A 24582-nucleotide genomic window follows, 5' to 3' on the forward strand; every position below is an offset into this window, starting at 1 on the left:
AGGGCCGTGAAGGTACAAAGGCTGGCATGCCTGTGAATGGAGCTGGGATATACTCAACACATATACAGTTAAGCCAATCATTCCGACTTCCTGACGCATGCAGTCTATACCAGGCCGAGGTCTAAGCTTTACACAACGCAGCAAAGCTGCTTCAAGATATTGCGGTCTCCAACACCGACGTAACAATCTTTGTTGACAGCCAAGCCGACTTAAGGGCATTAAAGTCCAACATGATAAAATTGGATAATGTGCAGAGTTGTCGAGCCTCGATGACTTCTATAAGTCATCTCAATGCCTCCCTTTGCTGGGTCCCTGGGCACAGCGGTATATAAGGGAATGAACTCACAGATGAGATAGCTAGGAAAGGTGGGGACAATCGAGGAATATGAGAACAGGGCAGCGAACTGGCTATGAACCAAAAGGGCTCCCTCTGCAGAAGCTGTCAGGATGAGGAGGAAAAGGAGTCCACCTACCACTTTCTCTGGCGATGTCCGGGTGTTACAGATACTTGCTGTTCAAACTGTAATTTTTATATTTCATAGCAATCCATGTCAATAATATTGAGAAAGCAGTTTTGCCTTTGATTTTTAATTCATTGGGAAAATTTTCTTGTTTAAACTATAATTTGTTGAAGCGCTAAAATAATTTAAATAAAAATTGCTAGTATTGATTTTTTCCCAATATTCTTCAAAAAATTATATATTATTAATTATATCGTTTTATTAATTTCAATATACGCCGCGCAAATTGTGAATTTTAAAAATGTTTCGTACGCCTCCGAAAACAAATTGCCAAAGCTGTACTCTTTGCAATCATGGCGATACTGACGAGATGGTCCAATGCGACGTATGTGATACCTGGAATCACTACAACTGCGCCGGAGTGACTTCTGAACCCATCCTTGGAAGTGCATTAAATGCAGGGAGAGCGAGGAAGTAAGGTCAGCGCGAAGTGTAAGGACAACAAAAACGGCTGTAGTGAACTCAAAATCAAGTTCGAATCGACGGAAAATAAATTTAGAGCTACAACGCTTGGAGTTAGAGCGCGCGGAACGTGAAAAACAATATCACGAGAAGAGAATGCAATTGCTAACAGAAGTTGAAGTTTCAGAAGGAAAAGGCAGCTGCAGTGAACCCGCATCGAGAACAAAGGCTTGGGTTGCGCAAGTTCAATCTCAGAAAGAAGCACCACAGCCACTCCAACCTTTTACCAATGTACAACCTGCAATACGCCAAAGCTTTGCAAAGGTGCTTCCAATCTTCACAGGGAAACCGGAAGAATGGCCGCTTTTCTACAGCTCGTATCAAGAAAGCAATAAGTTATGTAATTTTCGTGATGCTGAAAATCTTTTACGACTCCAGAAATGTCTCAGAGGAAAAGCGTTGGAAGTGGTAAGCTTTCTTCTTTTAATCCCAAAAAATGTCGCTAAGGTAATACGAACTTTGAAAATGATGTTTGGTCGCCCGGAAATTATCATCTACGATTTGTTGAGTAAACTTCGGTCCGAAGTACCACCAAGAGCTGACAAATTAGACACGCTTGTATCTTACGCAGTTACTGTCCGAAACCTGTGTTCAACAATTGAAGCATCTGGATTAGAGTCCTACATGAAAAATCCCCTACTACTTCAGGAGATGGTTGATAAGCTGCCTCCTCAAATAAAAATGAATTGGGCATTGTACAGTATAAACGAATAAGCCGATATTTGTTCATTCTCAAAATGGCTACTAGACGTCTCGGAAACTGTTGTTAAAGTTAGTCCAGGTATTTTGAAAGTTAGCGGAAGTCTGCATACCCACGAAAGGGAGAATTTGAAGCCAACCTGCAGTATTTGTAATGTAAACCATATAGCAACGAATTGTGTGAAGTTCAACGCAATGACGCTTTCAGAGAGGTGGGACCAGGTGAAGCAGAAGAAGTTGTGTAGAATTTGTATGCAGAAGCATGGAAATTTTCGCTGCTCTGAGATAAAATGCAGTATTATTGGCTGCGAAGCAAGGCATCACAAGCTCCTGCATAATTTTGCACCCAAATCTATAGTTGTTACCGCTCATTCCAATCAGTTAAGTAGAAATAAAACATATTTTAAAATAGTTCCGGTTACACTATATAATATCAACCGAAAGGTTGATACTTTTGCCTTTCTAGACGACGGATCTAACGTTACTCTCCTGGAGAGAAATTTATGCGAAAAATTAGATCTTAAAGGGGAACCGAAAAATGTGTGCCTGAAATGGACATCGGATACTACACAAAATGAAGATGGTTCTAAATTAGTAAACCTGCAAATTTCAAAGCGACATCCGAATGCCAAGAAGTATGATATTTTAAACGCCCACACTGTCAAAAACTTAGCACTTCCAGTAAAAAGTGTCACAAAGGAAGATTTGTCATGCTATTTTCATTTGAGGGATATACCTTTGGAGTTTTACGAAAATGCCGTGCCACAAGTTCTTATTGGGCTCAACAATGGATATTTATGCAACAGTTTGAAGACTAGGGAAGGATTTCCATATGCACCGTTTGCATCTAAAACTCGACTTGGTTGGGTAATTCATGGAGGAAATGAAACCACAAACAACACCATGGGTTTCCATAAAATCGAAGAATGCGATAGTGAATCCGAGTTAAAAAGGTTACATGAAATTGTTTCCAGTTACCTTTCACTCGAAAATATAGGCAAAGCAGTCGATCTCAAATAAAATTTTACAATCAACGACAAGGAGAATAGGAAGTCGTTTTGAGACAGGTTTGTTATGGCGAGATAATATACCTACAGTTCCAAACAGTTATACTGCGGCTTTGAAACGCTTAACTTGTCTAGAGGGAAAGTCGGGTCCGGAGCATATACCTATTATAAATCAGCAAATACTTTCTTTAGTTGAAAAGTGATATGCCCGAAAACTTTCTCCAGATGAAGTTTTTGAAAATAGTGGAATTATATGGTATCTACCTATTTTCACAGTAATTAATCCGAACAAACCTGGGAAAGTTCGACTTGTTTGGGATGCAGCTGCTAAAGTTCGTGGAACTCCTCTGAATTCCATGCTGCTTATGGGTCAAGACTTGTTGACTCCGCTCTTATCTGTACTTTTCTGTTTTCGAACTTTTAAATTCGTGATAAGTGCTGACATAAAAGAAATGTTTCACCAGGTGCGGGTTCTAAAATCTGACCAAAACGCACAACGATTCATTTGGAGAAACAACGAGGTTCAAAGAAAGCCTGACGTATATGTAATGCAAGTGATGACGTTTGGCGCAGCCTGCTCTCCAACATCAGCACAATATGTTAAAATCAAAAACGCATTAGAGTTTGCAGGTGAGTTTCCGAGAGCCGCAGACTCGATCACGCACCATCATTACGTAGATGATTCATTAGACGGAACGGATACTGAGGAAGATGCGATTCGGTTAGCAAAGGAAGTTAGATTTATCCATAAAAAAGGCGGTTTCTTTATACGAAATTGGAAATCCAACTCTAGAGCTGTATTAAAAAGTCTTGGAGAGATAGAAGAAGAAACTCCTGTACCCATCAAGGATCAGTCATCTGAAATGGGAAATGAAAAAATCCTGGGTATGTGGTGGTCTACTGAGAGTGATGTATTCACTTATTGCTTAAAATTGTATCGAGTGGATGAGGATACTCTCAATGGGCATAAAAAACCGACAAAGACAGATGTCTTACGTACTCTGATGTCTTTATTCGATCCGCTAGGTCTCCTCTCACACTACGTTATTTATCTTAAGATTATATTACAATAAGTCTGGAGAACAACTGAAGGTTGGTTAAATGAAATTAGCGAAAAAGTGTTTAAGAAGTGGCTTATTTGGTTGAAGCTACTACCCGACATAGAAAAAGTTAAAATTCCAAGATGGTACCTAACAAACTCAGACTCAGATATTCAACTGCACATATTCGTAGATGCCAGTGAATTGGCATATGCAGCTGTAGGATTTTTTCGTATAAACTCATCCTCTGGACTGAATGTATGCCTTGTGTTTGCTAAAGCAAAGGTCGCTCCAAAACAACCAGTTTCCATCCCTCGTCTTGAGCTGATGGGCGCAGTACTAGGAGTTCGAATAGGTGATATGATTTGCAAGCGGCACAATCTGCAGGTAAATAGCAGAACTTTTTGGTCAGCCTCCAATACCGTCCTTTCTTGGCTACGATTAAATCCTCGAAACTTCAAACAATTTGTAAGTAAGCTTTCAGAATGGCGATATGTGCCTACTAAGCTTAACGTTGCAGATGATGCAACAAAATGGAAGAAACCTTTCCAGTTTGATTTGAAAAGTAGGTGGTTTGCAGGACCAGATTTCTTGTGGCAACCGGAGTTTGCGTGGCCTCAAAAATCACGAACAGTATGGAAACCAAGGAGGAATTAAGACCACATATAGCATTTGTTCACGTTATGGAAAATTTCGACGATAATTGTCTGGACTTGAACAAATTTTCAAGCTGGAGTCGTCTTTTACGAGTTACTGCTACTATTTTCATGTTTGATCTTAAGCTAAAGAAGAGGATAGCCCTAAAGATGAACAAGGATTACGACATGCCAAATAAAAGTTTAATATTAGCAATGGCAGTAAATTACATATATCGAAAAATACAATTTAGTACTTTTAAGGATGAAATTGCTACTCTGAAACAAAAACGCAATATTGAAAAAGCTAGTCCTATTTTCAAGTGTTCGCCATATTTAAATGAAAATAATGTACTTCGTATAAAAGCGACGAATTATTTTGCCAAAAAAACAATTATGGAACGACTCTTATAATTCGCCATTTTCATGGAGAGCTGCGTCATATGCACCATGATACCTGCTTAAATGAAATCCGACAAAAATTATACATACCTCGTTTACGAGTGGAACTTAAAAGAGTGCGTAGGCTTTGTCAGTTTTGCAGAAATACAGCATCTATGCCAGCGGTTCCAGAAATGGCTACACTACCTCGGTCCCGACTATCCACATTCGCACGTCCATTCTCTTATGTTGGTGTTGGCTACTTTGGACCGATGCAAGTCAAAGTGGCTCGCCATCAAGAAAAAACGATGGGGTGTCTTATTCACTTGCCTCACTGTGAGGGTAATTCACATCGAGATTGCAAGAGATATGATAACAAGCAACTGCACAATTGTAATTCAGAATTTCATTGCGCGGAGGGGTATACCGATCGAGATTTATTGCGACAATGGTACAAACTTTCATGGCGCTGAAACTGAATTAAGGAAAGCAGTTTGTGAATTGGAGTTTGAACTGATAGCTGAAAAGTTTGTTACTTCATCAACAACTTGGCATTTTAATCCACCAGCAGCACCACATATGGGTGGAAGTTGGGAGCGTTTAATACAATCCGTGAAGAAAGTACTTTACAACATCATAACAAATCATATTTTTAAAGACGATACTTTGTATTCTGCGCTTCTGGAAAGTGAGCGTATTATAAATTCCAGACCACTGACTTACGTAGATTTGGAAAACACAGAAGATGAAGTCTTAACTCCAAATCATTTCTTGCTTGGATCTTCCAGCGGTAGTAAACCCTTGGGCAAGTTTTCTGAGACCGATTGCAACTTGCGAAAGAACTGGCGAAAGGTACAATACTTTGCTGATATTTTCTGGAAGCGTCCGGTTCAAGAATATTTACCAACTTTAACACGTCGAAGTAAATGGTTTCAAAAGGTTGACCCAATTAAAATTGATGATGTTGTCATTATAGTAGATCCGAATTTGCCTCGAAATAATTGGCCAAAGGGGATCGTTCAATCTGTAATGCAAGCAGCAGATGGAAATGTTAGATAGGCTACCGCAAAAACAAAATATGGAATATTTAAGCGGCCTGTAACCAAATTAGCAAAGTTAGATGTGGCTGGTTAAAATCCGTGAAATTTTAACGGGGGAGAGGATGTTACAGACACTTGCTGTTCAAACTGTAATTTTTATATTTCATAGCAATCCATGTCAATAATATTGAGAAAGCAGTTTTGCCTTTGATTTTTAATTCATTGGGAAAATTTTCTTGTTTAAACTATAATTTTTTGAAGCGCTAAAATAATTTAAATAAAAATTGCTATTAAGCATATAGTATTGATTTTTTCCCAACACCGGGGCTTCAAAGAAGAAGACTCAGATTTCTGGATGCACGGTTGTTCGACAGCCTGGTCGAGGTTGGGAAGGCGGACGTCTCGCTCCTACTTGGGTTCATCAGGGAAAGCAAGTGGTTCATTGAGGACCACTAGAAGGTAATGGGGTTAAACGAATGTGCCGCCACCCAGCACTAACTGAGGGCACTCACAATAGACAAAAATGTCTTCGAGTGGAAATGTGGGTAATACCCATGCACGCCCTCTTAACCTAACCTAACCTAGTGATACTACTTCGAGGTCGGAATCCCATATGTAAATACTAGGGATGACGATTTCCAAGATTTTTGCTTTCCGGTATTTTGGAATTCTGAAAGTTCAGTCCCGGAATACCGGGATTGTGCAGAAATTTACCCTGTATAGATTTCTTTATACTTTTTTACAAAAATTCTAACACCGACGTATAGTTAATACAAAAACACAAGCCATAGTATTTAAATGGTTTGCTTTTCATTTTAAATCAGTTTTTTTCGCTGAGCGCAAAATCAGCCGCTTTATCCAAAAAGTGGTGCAAACTTATAAGAATAATACTGGGCAATGATAATTTTGTCGCAAGTTTGGTTGAAGCAAATTTTACATAAAACGAGTAGGCTGAATACGAAAATAATACCAGTTTTTTCAAATTTGTACTAGTTTTTGAGATGTTTGGACCTAAAAATGCGAAAAACAAGTTTTTAGTTAAATTTCATGTCATATCATTTCTATATTTTTCTTTTTTTAATTGTTATTCTTCATGAAAGTACCACTGCTACTCCTCAAAAGCCATTTCGAGTTTTTAGAAAATCTTTTTTTGCTTGCTGTGAGTTAGTTAATTTTTTCTATAATAAATGTTTTTATTTATGTGAGTATTTAGGTTTCACGTTTGCTTTTGCATGGCAAACATATCACAAAAAATTTAAATTTTACGTTCGTGCAATGACTCAAATATGAAAATTTTGTTTTTGAAATTGCTTCAATTTCCGGTGGCGTGCTTCGCATTTTGTGGTCAACTTAACTTTTATAAATTATTTCGTTGCTATCTTTGTTTATTTACGTTTTTTTTTTATTGTTTTAGTTGCTCTACATTGCCTTGTTAATTTTATTTCTTTCTCATTTCTTCACTGATCTGATTGTTTTACATTAAATTTCATAATTATGCAATTTGAGAGTTTTTGATTGATGCATTGAAATATGAAACAAAAAAAGTTAAAAATTATTGGGTTGCATGTCACTTAAACATTTCCGCTTCGCCAACATAAACATAAATAATTTACATAAGAGCTTTGGTTATGTTGAATATCAAGGTTTGAGATAATACAAATGTATGTGCCACCCTTCATACGAAAAAAATAAATTTCCCGTCTCCATTCCAGTTATAACAAGTAAAGGTGTCTAAATTCGGGTGTAACCGAATATTATATACTCAGCGTGAGCTTCAATTGCAAATTTCATTTCAGATAAATTACTTTTCTACATAACACGTGGCACCGCCTGTTTAAAAAAAAAATGTCTTGATAAGTGAAATATCATTGACTCAAAACTATTTTTTGCTAAGTTATAGCTTATTATTCTAGTCTACGACCCTTTTAAACTTGTTTTATATCTAAGTTGCCGTGGTCTTTAACCGTTCCCGTCCATTTTTACTAGAAATATTTTCTGCTTTAAGGAAAATACGATATGTTAATTTTTCTTCGAGTTATGGCTCCCGAAACAGAAAATTTCTTAGTCATAAGAGGGGCGGTGCCATACCCATTTTCAAAAATTTAAATGATTTCCAATTTAATGTTATAATTCAATTTAGAAAGTAAAATTATATTGACACAAAGCTCTTTTTCGCTAAGATATAGCTTATTTTATTCGTCCACGACCATTTTAAAAATCTTTTATATAAAAGTGGGCGTGGTCCTTAACCGATTTCTTTAATTTTTCTTCAAAGCATTCCTTATAGTAAAGGCAACCTCTCTGCCGATTTTTGTTACGATAGGTTCAACGATTTTTAATTTATCATTAATTGTATTTGGAAAATTGATTTTATCAGAAGTTGGCGGTGCCACGCCCATCTTAAAAAATTTTGCCAAATTTTTATCAAGAGTATCAATATTAGTCCACATGTCAAACTTCAACATTCTAGCTGTATTATTTACTAAATTATCAGGTTTTTTGTGTTTTCCAAAATTTTATATATATAAAAAGTGGGCATGGTTATCATCCGATTTCGCTCATTTGCAATACCAATCTATTCTCGGTCCAGATAAGAAGGTGTACTAAATTCGGTGAAGATATTTCAATATTTACTCAAGTTATCGTGCTAACGGACGGTCGGACATGGCTCAATCAAATTTTTTTTCGATACTGATGATTTTGATATATTAAAGAATATATCTATATAGATTCCTTTATACCTGTACAACCAACCGTTATCGAATCAAGGTTTATATACTCTGTGTTCAAAGCTCGCTGAGTATAAAAATTGAGAACCAACGCCAGCTGAGCCAATGTGAGTTTTCTACAAACAGCTTTTAAAAGTCGCTAAAAAAGAATTCATCTAAAGATAGAAGAGTTGAAACTTAACTTGCTGTAAGGCCAATATCTTTACTTTGCTACGTGGATGGCGATGGGTGGCAATGCATAGTATGCGAATAGGCGGATGCTGTCCCTACTACATCGGGTATGAGTATGTATAATGGCAGATCTGAAGATCTACATGGACGTAACTCGATCGAGTCCTGACCGGTTTGAAATAAAGCATAGAAAGGCTCTTTAAATTCACACAGCTGGGTAATTAATATTCGGTTTCGCCCGAACTTAGATTTCCTTACTTGTTCTCATTGCGAGTTTTTTCTGCGTGTACCCGTATATACATACATATGCATGAAGTGCATTTTTTTCTCTTCCCTTATTTGATTTTTTGCTATAGCCTGGCGTTTATGTACTAAAATGACTCAGTGTTGGCTCACTTAAACAGAATAGGAAATAATCGTCACATTTGAATTAAATCTCAATTTCCATAAATGGTTAACACGTGTAAATGTCTCGTGGATTCGAATTCGTATTATTGTTACAACGAAGCTCCTAATTTAAATGATGACGTTGTCTCTGGAGTATACAACTTTGTACCTTTTTAAGGATAAAGACAGATCTGTTTTTCTTTTATATTTCTTAATACGTTAAGCATTTTTAGAGCGTCAGTACATACAATTGAAATGCAGGAAGAGTACGTTGCTGCTCTTACTAAGATGTTATTTTGATTAAAAGAAATTGTTTTTCTCTTACTACCTCATGAAAAGTTGATCTAACAATAAACTTCTTACATTTATCTGATACATATGTATGTACAAAAGTTTTGATATATGTATGTAAATGAAAAGAATGAATAAAAAAAAATAATAAATAAAGACTTTTTAAAGTAATTTTTTTCCTTGGCTTTAAGAACTTGGAATGCAAAACATCGCTTAAACTTTTAGTTTGATAGAGCAAACTTCGTCTCCCAATTGCTCAAATTGCCGCCTTTGGATTACAACAATAACAGTACCCATACAACAACTTAGACATGGGCGCCGAAGGGTAGATCTTCTCTCGAAGCATTGCCCCGACGCGTCGGACTGTAGCGCTTCAACAGAGGCATGTAACATAGCACTACCGGGTTCGGATTCATAATAGACATTTAGTTCGTTAGTGCCAACCCTAAGGCACCAACTCAGGCCGAGGAGTGATGCGCACTGAAAATTGCATTTACGTCTATGGATAGAGATCCAAAATAATATCAGCACAGTTCTACTTATTGGTGAAACGATCATTAAGAAAAGATTGCATTTATTTTTTATTTTTTATTACTATTAAAATTTTTCCGTAAGATTTGCTCTCTTACAATGTACTGAATGTATATAACAATTTTACATGTATTATGTATTTGGTTTTGTTAGTTCTAAGCATTTGTGCATGATTTAACCGAGAAATGTTAATACTTAAGCTTTAAGCTCTTCATGAAACTTATACAATTCTGTCCATACCCTGTATATAACTGTTGTGCTATAAAAGATCATTTTTTCGAGCTTAAGCCACTAATAAATTATTCTTTAAATAAATTGAAATTGAAAGGCAAAAGGCGTTTACCGCTATCAAGTAGATGGATCAAATTTTTAGGGTACACATCTTCTGTCAAGCTTACGCGTCACTCATTGACCGCTGCAAGGAAGGTCAGTACACAAAAATCCTTTCTTGAGCTACAGGCGGAATGCGCAAAAAGTGCTTAAATTGGATTTTACTAATAAAGTTTTATTCTCTACATTTCTGAGAGAACATTTCCAAGAGCGCCAGTCGTTAGTGTTATTGCCAAATCGTGATAATGAGCCACACAATAACAGAAGAAAGAAAAATCGAGACGATGGGAGGTTCAGGGTTCAGGAAGGGAGATCTACCATGAATACCATAACACTGGCTTAGCGAACTTTAGCGCACACGCCGTGAGTGGAACTCATTGGCTAGACGACTCTAAAGAATATTGTCTCATCGTCACTTTGGACGTAAATATTGACTTGATCACCGCACCAAAACATATAAGAAGCCATCGATCCCTTTTTTATAATTAATAATTACAAATCGTTACTTTTTGATAACATCGATAACTTTTTGATTGAAAATCGAAGACACGCCGATAACATATTGGTAGCACTTTACAATAACAAAGAGACAACTCGTTCATAAGAACACGATGACTCATCGATAGCCTTTGATATCGGCAGCAAATAGAAAAATTGTCAACAACAAATCCATAACTCGTCGATAACTAATCGATTAAAAACTGATAACATGATGTTCGGTTTCAGTTTCGGCTTCAATTAAAAACTAACAACACGATGTTCGGTTTCAGTTTCGGCTTAGGTTTTGAATTCTCATCTTTCAGTCCTCTTCCCACTTTTTCCTGGCCTCGTCTTGGCTTCATTTGATGTCTGATTTCGCCTTATCAACTCTACCACATTGTGCTGGTGTGTAGTGACTACATTTAGCCTCATATTCTGGAGTCCCCATACCATCAAAAATCCGGTTCTAGATCCAAAGCGTTTCGCTCGCTTCGTCCAAAAAGGTACTATACCCGCAGTTTATCGCGTATCGAACTGAAAATCTTAAATATTTTCCTCTGTGACTACTAAATGTAATATACATATCGCTAATTTGCTGCAACGTCGTCATAACTCAAAAAACACAATTTTCCAGGAGAGCCATTCAAAGATTTTAACTGCCATATGTTGCGCCTATAAAGGCATATTTTCATTTTTATACCACGTGCTAAATTTTTAACTGATCACGAAGATTTTTTTATACAACATAGATCATGATATTGGGTACGTTTATATGTTATTAACTCAAAAGTCATGTTTTTTGAGTTATGACGACGTTGCAGCAAATGAGCGACATGTTAGTACGTATGCATATATGTATTTATACATAAATTATATTTATTGTGTGTTGTATTTCCTAAATTGCCAAAAGTAAGTGTTAAAGTGAAAAACGAGGTATTTACAAACTGTTAACTACTTTGCACAGCAACAGATTGTACAATCCGTCCGTCCACGCATGCCATATTCCAACCGGCAACTACCTGCGTACCTACATATGTACGTTTATCTATGTGTGTAAGTTTGTGCAGCCAGTCAAAAGTGTATGGGTCGTTTTCCATGCCCTTATAAACAACTTAACCCTTTTACATCCTTACGGGTTCATAAAAAATCGCACCAAAAAAAAAAAAAAAAATTATAATAAGAAAATGAATGACCAGCCTTTACATCCTTTGCCTAAAGGAGCAGTGCTTATGAGATTTTCAATTTTTTATGCGTTTAAAAGATTTCAATTTTACTTGTCGGTTGTCGTGCAACAAACTTGAAGGGAAATAAATGACCTGTTCTTAGCCCCCAAGTCAGAGATTTCCCAAATCTAATGTCGACACGCATGTGATACCAGCATTTTGTTCAACAAAGTCAGCCTGGGGAAAAACCAACCCCACGCTACACCGCACCGCACTTCATAGAGTGTTCATTGAGTGCGGCTAGTGTCAACAAAAGCTTAATATTGTTGTTGTTGGTAGCGACCAATAAAACCGCTTTTAGTTCATCTAAAGTCCTTCATTTATTTATAGCTGTGCGAATGTATTTATGTTTGTTTGAGTGTTTGTGTATTTATGTTTTAGATAGAAATAAAGGGGGCCAGAAGCACAGTTAATGTCGCAAACAACATTGGCAACATTTATGAAGATTGAAAGGGTTGTCAAACACTTCTTGTAAGGTCGACCTAAAAAAGACTATTCGAGCCCACAAAAAATTATGTCAAATGAAAGGGGTGCATACGTTAATCTATTTGTACTTACTTGCACTTGTACATATTGTCAGGATAAAAAACAAGCCAAATCGGATGGAGCGTGCAAATGTGTTTGTGAAATGCAGGGATTTCCTGTCACTGAAACCCCCACCTCTCAACCCCGGCTGCAAGTAACAAGTGCTGAATAACCCGAATGTTTTGGCGTGCGAGTCTTTAGTGATTCATATAAATGATCTTTTGGAACTTACATACATACATACACACATATGTATATAGCAACATATGTTACAACAGTACAGATAACAAAATTTTGTTCATAAATATCTTTGGAGAAGCAGAGCCGCGTGATGGGACGACAAACGATTTGGGAAACATCTTGTTTTCTTTCGATTATTGAAATTTGAACGGCCTTTTGTTATGATAAATTTTTTATTGCCATCATCTTCATTGCTTTTGTAATTCGACTACCACACACAGTTGCCTTGTGAACAAATGTTTATGGTGTTGTTATTGTCACGCCATTTTAAAGATGTTTGACGTAAATATTGCCTGGGTTTTAATGACTTAATTGAAAATTAAAGACTTTTACATAAAGACACATTTGTTTTTATAAACTATAACTATGCCGACTTTGAAAGCTACAAAACATGGGGACAATTTCTGCATTACCTCTCCTGCTGTGAGTGGCCGATTCTTTTGAAGAAAACAGAAAAGAATACTCCCTGAAGAAGAAGCGAATATGCTCGAAACTGGTAGGAGAAAATTGATTTTTTTTATCTAAACTAGAAGCTTATAAATTATCTTAATTAAACTTCAGGCCCAGACCGAATGAAAATATTATAAAATTTGTACATATTTTTATTTAATTTTGTCACGACTCTTCAGACTAATAATTTGGTTTCGTAAGAGAAAGGAAAACAATGAAGGTGGCGCTGCGCTAGGCATTTTTCAGAAATCATTGTAAGATATTTGCCAGTATTCGTGATGGAAGACGGCCTTTATTACTTTAAGTTTTTTGTGGTTACTGTTCTGAATACTTTAGGAATATCCACACGAACTGGCTATTTTAAACTTTCTGACAGGATTGTTAGATTTCATAACCACAACAGTCGGTTTGAAGACCTGGAATGAGTAGAGGCTTGCCCGACCATAGAATGTTATTTAATTATGAATACTTTTAATTACTCACGCTTCCCATCCATGAACCGCCGTGCCGATAAGCAGGGAGAAACCTGCTGCAACAACGAAAACAACAACTCCGGACATAAGCGAAGAGCTCAGCGCATAATATCAAAGAGAAGTCGTAGGCAAACAGCCCGCTGCGACTTGTTAGGATGCATTCTTCACCGGTGTCTGTTGAGGCCATTATGCATGCAGAGAAGGTGACCAAAGAAGACGTTTTTTTATAGATACAGTTATTAGCCACGTATTTTGTTGCAATTTATTTGAAGGAGCCATTTTTTGAGTTAAAATACTTTGTAATCTCACCCTCCTCAGGGGGAGCCTTTTCTTCCGTTTCCTCTCCCACTACTTGTGTCTCCAGTTTTGCTCCCACTTCCTCTATTAAATCCTTTCACTGGCTTTACTCGTATACTTTTCTTCTCGACCTTTCGGTTCAACTATCGCTTTCTACTTTTCTACCTTTCCAATTACCTCGTATTCTCTCAGTCCATATCTAGTTATCTTTGCCTATTCCACTTTTGTATACATCCGTCCCTGTTCCACATCCTAGAAGGAAAGTTATTCCTTAAAAATGGAAGATGGATCTGGTCTGTCACTAATGGAGTACCACACAAAAGACACATAGTACAAAATATCTAAGAGCTATTCCACACAGTAATTTGTCGCAAAAGCTCAGTATACGGGGATAATGATTAGGCCTCCACGGCACTGGGAATTCTTCCTTAGCAATAATAAAGGCAACTAGGATTTAGTGGGAGTCGTACGCCTATAGAAGTTGGCTTATATAATATTGTGTGGGGAGCTTGCTGTTATTTCCTTTCGATGGATATCTTAGTGATAGCACAAAGAGATGTAAGTGTTGTGCGCTTTTACCGACTAGTCCAAACTAATAAAATAAGCAGTGTCTGCGGTATGTACTGATCCACAAAATAGTTAGTAGATCCTACAGGTTGTATGATCACCGTACTGACGAGAACAGCAAAGATACTGGAGCGGGATCAACTTTTACATTTAGCGATAGGCGATTATTAAGCCGATAATTTTGCAACGTAGAGAGAAACAAAACACTGGAAAGAATTAGGACTGGAATAAACTAACATTTATATTGAGGTCCAGATCATGTGGCCGAATGAGGTAGCAACGGAGAGATAAAAAGGATGTGAGAGTTGCACATGATCAACCTAGTGTCAAAAATAGGTATTATCACTAAAAAGAGCGAGCTATAGACTCTTGATGGGCGTTCTTACAGGGCAATGCCTTTCGACGTTATACTCACATAAATTAGGACTGGTCGTTGGAATGATAAAGGAAAAATATGGAATGCAGGATGTAACGGTTGTGCAAATATTGTGTTCTTGTCCTTTACCAGATTAAGGCTCCAGCTACTAAAAGTGGCACAACTTTCTTATCTAAAACCAGCAAGTAGAATAACTACTAGAAAATGTGTAGTATTTGCGAAATGGGCAGTTATTTTATAGCCAGAGCCTATGGTTCTTGACAGGGTGTTTCATTTAGCATATGAAAACAGTTCCAAGTTAGTCCAGAAAAAATGCTTGAAATAGTCACTAAAAGGTCCCGAATTTATAGGGCATATAATCGCGAAATAGTTCGGAGTAAACCCGCAATGATTCATAAAAGAAAGAATATACGGATTTTTAGCCCAATATGAATCTTAAATACTTTTACACGAAGTGATCTCTTAATAGTTTTAAATAGTTGCGAAAACAATATGGAAGTGACCCGTAGGAATCCATCCAATATGATTTCGAAATGGCTCTGAAATAACACCTGAATAGTCTCGAGAATAATCTAGAAAGATAATCCCAAAATAGTTGAGAAATGGATAATTGTTATGAAAAAATCTAAGAAACTGATCTGGAACAGAACCGAGAAAATATCGATCACAATCTCTAAGCGGTTGTGAAATAGTACTCCAAATCTTAAAATGAACAGAGTCCTGAAATTACCGAAAACGTCCCGAAATTATCCCAAAAATCATCTCCGAAATTGTCGTAACATGATCCCGAAATGGTTCCGATATGATTCCAAAAACAATCCGGAAATTATCCCGAAATGGTTCAAAAATCATATCTAGAAGTTCCATAGTGTTCCAAAAATAGCTACATAACGATCCAGAAAAAATCCAGGCAGGGAAAGCCGAGAAATGGTACGACCCTTCCAGACTGTTGATTAACTGTGCGTACATTTCAGTCACATTTGTTCAACCGTTTTGAAGTGATTGAGACACAAAGCCAAACATCTATAATCCAAACATTCATACCTCATAATACTAATAAGATCTATGATCAAATCATTCAATTTCTGGTAACCGATTGAAGATATCTATTTTAGTTTGGGATTTATAGAATTTCCGCGTCCAAATCGACTACTTTAAGATGCCAAATTGTACCGATCACCTCTTTGCTTCGTTTTCTTCGCTTTGTGTTGTGTGTGGGCTTGATTTTAAAATTGTGTCATGGAGTTCCAAGAAGTTGGACCAGGATTTCCATATACACAACACATACATACATATAAAGAACAAAATTGTATCTAATTATTATAATTGTGCCATTTCATTTAGATAAACTTTACATATGTAGATATGCACCTTTAAATAGCCATGAGGAATGTGATGCATTTGACAAAAATGGGATTCACCGTAATTATTTCATCGTAAATGTGCAATTCAAATACATTTATGTTAATATATCGGTACATTTGTAATTTAGTTTATCTAAATATATAGTTGCAAAGTAATCATTATCATACCTTGTTTCACTGGCACCATTTGTTGTTGTGTTGCTGTGGCATTGATTTCATCATTTATTTGCTCTTCATTTTTAATCTCAGCTTCTATCTCAACCTCAGCCTCAATATTATCACGATCACGTTCGTAGTCCATTTGATGGAATTCCTGTTTGACATGAATTTGCGGATGAGATTGAAATGGCGCTGTCATCACTCCATCAGCAGCAGCGCTAATTGATGATTCAATTTCGTCTTGATGTTGACGACGAGTGGGCGTTGAATAACAACAACCATTTAAGTGAGTTGCTGCAACGGAAGAAGACGCAGCAGAGACAGCTGAAGTTGAACTCGTTGCTGAAAGTGTGGGGCGCTTATCACTGCTGTCGGTCGACGGAGGGGAGGAGCGGCTGCCTGAAGCGTAACAATTAACGGTGTCTTTATTGCAGTTGCCATTCCCGTCATCTTTTTTGTCTTTGTCTTTATCATCGTAGTTGTTACAATTGCCGCCTTGGTGGCTAACACCATTCAAATGTCGATGCTGGTGTTGATTTGATGGAGTGCCGGACACGCTGCCGTCATAACAACCATTCCCAACGACAACAACAAAATCAGACAAAGCTTTAGACATGACAGCTTCGTCGTTTTCGTTATTAGCTCGTTTACCATTGTTAGCTCTGTCAGCAGCTCCGTTGCTTTGGTTTATTGCGTTGTCTGCGTTTTCGACGTTGTCTGCTTCGATTTTGTTGCCTGCGGTGGCAATTTCATTTACTACATAATTACTGTTAAAAACGCCATCTGTTGTTGAGTGATGATGTGGCGAGGTAACGCCACCACTTTTAACTGTAATTTGGATATTAACACCTGTTGTAGTGGTAGTGGTGTCTACGACTGCTGCTGTTCTTATCGTCTCGCATGCGGCTGGACCGGCTGTTGTTTCGAGCATTGGCTTAGCTGGTGATGTCGTTGTTGCTGCTAAGTCTATTGCTGTGATTGCAGTTATTGTTTTTGTTGTTGTTGCTGTAATGACTGTATTTGATTGCTGTTTGATTGTTATGGAATTGTTGCTTGCATTTGGCCTAGACGCAGCCAATATTGGAGCGTCGAGTATTGGTGACGTTGTCATTTCGGCTTCACGTAACTCATTTAAAGGCAGCGAACGCTCCGGGCCGGGCATGACTAAAAGCAGTGGCATTTGAACTTCTTTTCAATGGCTCGTCTCACTGCAGCTTATGCTTACTTGGTTTTATAGCTGTTTTGCTGCTTTTTCTGTGTGGTAGTGCCGTCCGCTATGCGCGCGTAGCTAAAGAGATCACGCACGTAGCTAAGAACTGTTAGCAGGAATGCTCGCAGTGTGAGACGAAACAAGCCAAGCCAGTGGTTGGTGCAGTGCCGTTCGTCAGCGTTCGCTTTATGTATTTTGATTTATGACTTCTTACGTTTTGCTTAATGATTTGGTTGTGCTGCTGCTGTCCGATCATGGGCCCACCTAACAGCTTAAGTGCATAGCTATTTAACAGCTTAGCTGTGTATCTTTACACATATACACACACATCCATAGTTTTGTTCATTGTTTCACTATTTGTTGTTTTTTATTTTTGGGTTCGTCTTAGAGATGCGCTTCTAGATTATGATGTTGACCGATGCACCGCTAGTGATTTATTTTTCTAAAATTTTATTATTGTTCTGCTATAACTGGCATTTGCTTTTCTTTACTGAAAGACCTAAAGAAAAACAAAAATAAATGAGTGGTGATAATTTTCTTCGCAGTTTTTAACGAGTCGATGAGAGCTTAATTTGTTAAGTGGGCTCGCTTTTGTGACGCAGCGAGATGAAAAAGATCACTGAACAGGTGAATTCTATAATTTGTTATTTGGTGAGATAATCATAATTGTAATTGGTGTTAAACTGCTGTTTCCAACATTTTTGTCTCTCCTACTCATCAAATGCTACTTAATTTGGTAGCTTTTGTTGTGCCCAGTCAAAATAATCACGAATCGATGCCAAGCTTAGATTAAACTCAATTATTTGTATTTGTTCTTTTGTGAGTTAATTTGGTCTAGGAATTTTTTTTTTTTTTTTTGGAAACAATGAAAAAAGGAGTTGGTTATTTTGGACTTACTTAAGTGATTATGTAATTTTAAAAATTATTAGATGTTAATGCGTGATATCAAATGGACCATGAATATAGATAAGCACTTAATAGTTATACAAAAAATGGAGGAGGAAATCACTTATGAAGAGAACTTAATGCTGTTGCTGTAATGGCCACAAAACGCAATGTGGTACTGGGAAGTGATGCCGAACTGTCAGGCCTTTTACGTATATGAATACGAATCATTTCGGTGTTCTTCTTGAAGTAATATCTAGTCGTTCCAATGACAAACAAATGCGAGTGAATCAATGTTCCAAAATGGCAAGGGGGTATGGTATGCGACAGAAACACTCTAAGAAGCGTGCTTAAGCTGCAGTCGCATCAATATATCGCACATTAACTACAAAAGAGTCACAACTTAAAATTTTGTCCGTAAACAAATAATTACAACAAAATTTCGTCAATTCATTTTATAATGAAGGTATCCTTCTTTGTAAAACTGGATTTCAGTATAATATTACAGACGTTTTCACATAAACCGTTTTTCTTCTCTCCTGAACATTTACATTTTTTCAAGTTGTGACTCTTTTGTAGTTAGTGTGCGATATGTATGTATATACTAATAGACCCGCTTTAAAAGCAACATACACACGTTCTCACAAAGAACTTCATCTACCAGTGACCTGCGGTATAGAAAATCGTCAGTGGAAATTATAATATTAGTAACTGATTTACGGTGACATCCCAATCACTTTGGGAGAAATGAAAAGTAGAATAATTTGGATATGATCAATCAAACAGGAAATGCATGACTATGTCATTTATCAGATCATGTCAACAGCTGAGTGGAATATCCCTCTATCTCAGCTGCCTTTTCGAAAACGCCCTATCTCGGAAAACATTTTATTAACGCACTGTTCCAAAATGTGTTTCATAAACGCCCCAGAATTTGAGCTCAGGTAGGGCGTTTTTGAAACAAATTCTGAGATAGAGTATTCTTAAACAGAATTCTGAGATATGTAGGTCGCCTTTGAAGGAAGTTCTGAAATAGGACGTTATTCGGCGTTTTTTAAACGGCAGCCGAGATAGGGTGATACTCCACTTAGCGTTCGATGTGCAAACATAACCATATTAGGACCACAAAGTTACTTATATCTCTAAAGAGGTCAGACTTGAGACTCACGATAAGCCGCCTGCCGTCTAACTTATACTTATAGTATTTCCTTAGAGATTGGAGTTAGTTTGAAATATAAGTAAATAAATTAATAAATACAAGAGAATTAAGGTCGAACTTCTCCTCCAATTTGCCTCGTGCTTCATTTTAATTTTACCTGCAAGTTAGATGAATTTTCACTAAGACGCTTTTCATGGCAGAAATACACGACCTTGTAAAGTTAATATGGAGCTGTCTCTGAAACTATCGAATCGCTTGAGTACTAGTAAATACAGCAGCCCTTAGGAAATTTTAGTTGCATTCGGAAAACTAGTTCTCTGATTGTATCCTTTATGGTTAATTAGTTCTAGGACTTTTTATGCCTCTCATGGAAGTAAAATAGTAGTTTGGTCCGAATCTCGAAATTGTAAGTCCTTAAAGGAGTAGAAATTTAACCCCCAATAATTATACCGAAATGATCAGGATAACAAGGCTGAGTTGATTAAGCCATGTGTGCTTGCTGCCCACCTGTCAGTCTGTTTATTTGAACTGAAACCGACAGTTTTTAATATAACTTGATAAAATTTGTTGAGCGGGTATATTTGAGTGTCCGATTAATCATTTGCCGGAACCGACCGGATCGCCAAAACAACCGATTGTGCGGACAAGAGTGTGTTTTTAGTTTTTTTCTCATTTCAGAGGATGCTCACATATACAGACAAGCTTACTGTCTAAAAAAGTTGTCAAGATCAGTCCTATACTTATCACATGCGACTGAATGTTCAGATTACTGTTCAGCTCCATTCATACAAGGTATGAAAGGCACAGCCGAAGACAGTCTCGTTACTTCTTTTGTTTTGAAGTATGGCTCGAATAAGAGGGGTCAGCCTTATGGAAAAATCTAAAAAGCCGCACGAGGGCAGATTGGTTAATTGCTCATATCGCTCATTCAAATTGTAATGAAAAAAGAATTTCCCTAAATTGATAGGATGCTGAAAAAATTACGTTTTCCATTTCTAAAATCTCCACCAAGTATTTGAACATATATATGGTACTTTTTTCGTTTCAGGTCTTTACAGGCCTTTGTAACGACTTTCGATAAACCAATTTCTCACCCCTTCTTCTTTGATTATGGTTAGTATCTTGGTTGTGCCGAATATTTTGGGTTTTGAATTTGCTCATTGCCGCATGAAGGGGTCGCTGAGTTAAAATCAAAGGTATATACGACGAAAAGTGTCATTTGTTTTAGAATGGGTTCATATGGGCACACAATTTTATATATCTCGCTTCATTTGATTCAAATCTATTCACACTTTACTCAATCTGGACCACCGTGCACCATTAGCGTCGGTAAAAGTACAAAAGATTTTCATGTTTGTGTCTTAATGGGCCGCAATTGCTTTTGACATGCAAACAACATCAGAATCCCAGCGATAACATCGAATTGTACAAATTTATCATTTTCTGCGTCGTCGTTAGATTTTTTGTTCACATAGCAATTTACGTCTATATGGAGATAAAATTATTTTGCATGCATATCAATGACATGGACGTACAAACATATGAGTACATATGTAAAATGGTACAAGACTGTAAAACTCATTATCAGTGCCTTAATTTGAGTTTGTTCTCGGAAAAGTTTTGGATACAAACTAATAAAAGTGGATGGTGTATTTTTTAGAACTCTCTGAAATTGGCAAGACAACTTTTACGTGGAAAAAACTTACCTATTGGGAAATTTGAAATTTTTTTTTTTGAATTTTTAAAATATGCTACTTATTTATCTACGGCAAATTCGTGTGCAAGAATTATTTTCCTAGCAGGTGCCAAAGGTGGTTTTCGAAAAGTGCAAATTTCTTTGTATCACGGATAAATTACGGCAAATTCACGGAAATTTTCCCAATAGGTAATTTTTTTCCACGTAAAAGTTGTCTTGCCAACTTCAGAGAGGTATTTTTTAGTGAAGCTGAAAGGAATGTTGGCTTTACATGTAAATGACTCTATTGTTATGAGTACAATTGATACATTTTAGAGTCCGACCAAAGGTGGACTATGTTACTTTTTCTTAATTATAAGTTGATGTATGCATAGTTGAAAACTTACTTCAAAAGATGGCGAAGTTACGAGCCTAAGAGAATCAGTGATAAAATTACAAGACGGTGGACACTAAAAAAAATCAACAAGAAATGAGATGTTTTATTGAAAATTTTAATTGAGAGGAAATTTCAGTATGAAGTATATCTTTAAAAACCTTTGAATATGGCTTAGAGAAGAAGGATTTTACAAATACGAAAAGAAGCAACTATAAAACTGAATTTTTCCTCCTAAGCACCGCTATACAGTAAAATTTAATTTACTTATACTTATTGAGAGCCAGGCGATTTAAAGAAAAAACTACCCTGTAATTTTTTTTATCCATTTGTCACATTCAAAACAAAAAAAAAGACGTATTTGTATATCGGAAGTTAAAGTTTGGTTACCACAAGGGACAAGAAAATAAGCAGCACTGCCACATCGACCAAATTGTATGCAACTATCAATATTTAAAGGATAAATATTTACAGAAAAAGTGTAAACTGATTAAAATACAACTTAAATGCCGCATCCAGAAAATAAAGGAAAATTTGTATACTCCTTTAAGAAGAAGTACCTAGGCGACCGAGCTTGCTCGGCAACTTTCGTTGTGCTGGCAACGTTTCTCGAGTATTTTCATGCGCCGAATTATTAATTTCAAACATTTTTTAGGTATACACTATGAAATTCTCACAATTTTATTACATTCCAAAAACTTGTAAATTTCACGAATGACAACTATCAATTAGTTTAATTAAATGTCAACTTACTTCCCTAAGCGCCATCTGTTGGTAAGTAGTTAAATGGTTAGATGTCGTTTTCAAATTGAACATATGCCTCTAGTGTTCAACGGTAGCAAATTACAATGGTAGATATCTTTTTGCTATGGTGAGAAACCTTTCTAATAGTAATCTGTGAGAAATTGCAATTATTCATTCCATATTTGCCAAAAATATGCATTTAAATATATTTTGCTAGAATTTGCCACGGTGCCTTGATATTGCATTTCAATTTTATTAGCGTGTGTGAAATTAAGAAAATTAAGTCAAATCATGTGTAAGATTTTTTTACGAAGATTTTTAACTTAAATGTTCTCCTTTAAAGCTTTAATAGAATATGAGTAATTAAAGTACTATTTCGTCTAACTACCCCAAACCCTTAATAGCAACCCTACTCAAAAATGTCCCTATTATAATGCGGAGTGAAATACCTTTCGTTTGATACCCATATCGGCATATCTCATGCAATTTTTTTAATTTCGAATAGGTGGCAACCCTACCCAAAAATGTCCCTATTGTAATGCGGAGTGAAATACCTTTCGTTTAATACCCATATCGGCATATCTCAAGCAATTTTTTTTAAATTTGGAATAGGTGGCAACCCTAAATGGCAGACCTTCTCAAAAATGTTCCTAATGTAACACGGAGTGAAATACCTTTCGTTTGATATCCATATCGGCATATCTCATGCAAGTTTTTTTTATAATTTCGAATAGGTGGCAACCATCAATCGCAACCCTGCTCAAAAATGTCCCTATTGCAATACGGAGTGAAATACCTTTCGTTTGATACCCATATCGGCATATCTCATGCAATTTTTTTTAAACTTCAAATAGGTTGCAACCCTAAATGGCAACCCTGCTCAAAAATATCCCTATTGCAATGCGGAGTGAAATACGTTTCGTCTGATACCCATATCGGCATATCTCATGCAATTTTTTTTTAATTTCGAATAGGTGGCAACCTTGCGAAACATTCTGAGTGGCAACGCCTAGGTAGAAAGTCTTAGAAGGTGATACGTTATCTCTGTGCCAAATTTCATTTAAATCGGTTGAGCCGTTCCCGAGATCGTTCGGCTATACAAACAAACAAGAATTGCTCGTTTAAAGTTATAAGATAATGCTTCTTAAACTCTGAGCTCACAAGTGGGAAAACCAGGCTGCAACATTTCGGACATTATGGCTACGCCCAGCTACATAGTAGGGCTTAAGGCTAGCAATGCCTTAAGACCCAATAGTGGAAAAGAAACTAAATTGTCTGTTTGCGAGGGTGTCATGTCCGGAATGCAGTAGATGTATGTTCGTAGACAGGTGATGGGTCCAATGTCTGCTCGGTATAGCTTTTCAAAAAATATTCAAAAAAATTGGCTCGTGTAGAGAGGCCCCAAGTCTTTCGTAGTAATTTTCCCCTTGATGTACAAATTCTATTTTTAATTCAGATGTTTTTCGTTTCGTACTAATATGAGCAAAGGCAAGTGGAGTTCCAAAAAAATATCATTTTCGGACGTTTATTTTTTGAGGATATGCTAGTGCTGTTTCAAAAGTGAATGTCAAAAACACAGTTTCTGTTAAGTAAGGGCTATAGCGGCCAAAAAGAGGAAGTATAACAACTTCTCAATATTTTTGTCATGATAAGTCTTTTCAAAATAGAGCATTCACAACAAATAAATTGTAATCGTTGTTTGTGCACTGAAAAAAATCGTTAAGCTCAACTAAAAGAAATTAAAGGCTTGCAGTGGTCATCCATACATCTTACCATCAGTCAGCCTATCCGTCCCAAGATTCATTCTCATATGTTTTAAGCACGAGGAAGGTTTTTTTTAATGCATCAAATATTTATTAGAGCCTTCGGATGGATGGTTGGATGTATGAGCTATGGTAACTTTAAATTTGTCTGCTTATCGCGACATATTTCCCATATTTCCATTTACCACATAAACGATCTCTAAATTCGAATAAATGTATGGGGGTTTGAATTACACACATACGCCGTGTACCACTTTAAGCTGTTCACACAACAACAATTCCTTGCATCGTTAGTTGAAAAATGCCGTCGGTAATGTAATTTATTTTTAATACACGCACTCACACACGCACACAAGCGCCAGTTTATTTGCAAC

The 24582-nt window shown here is 36.8% G+C and overlaps 1 protein-coding gene across 1 annotated transcript in view; it reads right to left on the bottom strand.

The window, feature by feature from the left end:
* LOC137241907 (uncharacterized) overlaps window positions 1–17540 on the bottom strand; it is a 140580-nt gene extending 123040 nt beyond the window's left edge. The window contains exon 1 of the mRNA XM_067769260.1: window positions 16388–17540. Within this exon, the coding sequence (XP_067625361.1) occupies window positions 16388–17540 (1153 nt within the window). The remainder of the gene's footprint in view (window positions 1–16387) is intronic.
* Window positions 17541–24582: the final 7042 nt, after the last annotated feature.

The sequence above is a fragment of the Eurosta solidaginis genome, chromosome 2 (assembly GCF_040869045.1).
Source record: "Eurosta solidaginis isolate ZX-2024a chromosome 2, ASM4086904v1, whole genome shotgun sequence".
In the NCBI taxonomy this organism is placed as follows: domain Eukaryota; kingdom Metazoa; phylum Arthropoda; class Insecta; order Diptera; family Tephritidae; genus Eurosta; species Eurosta solidaginis.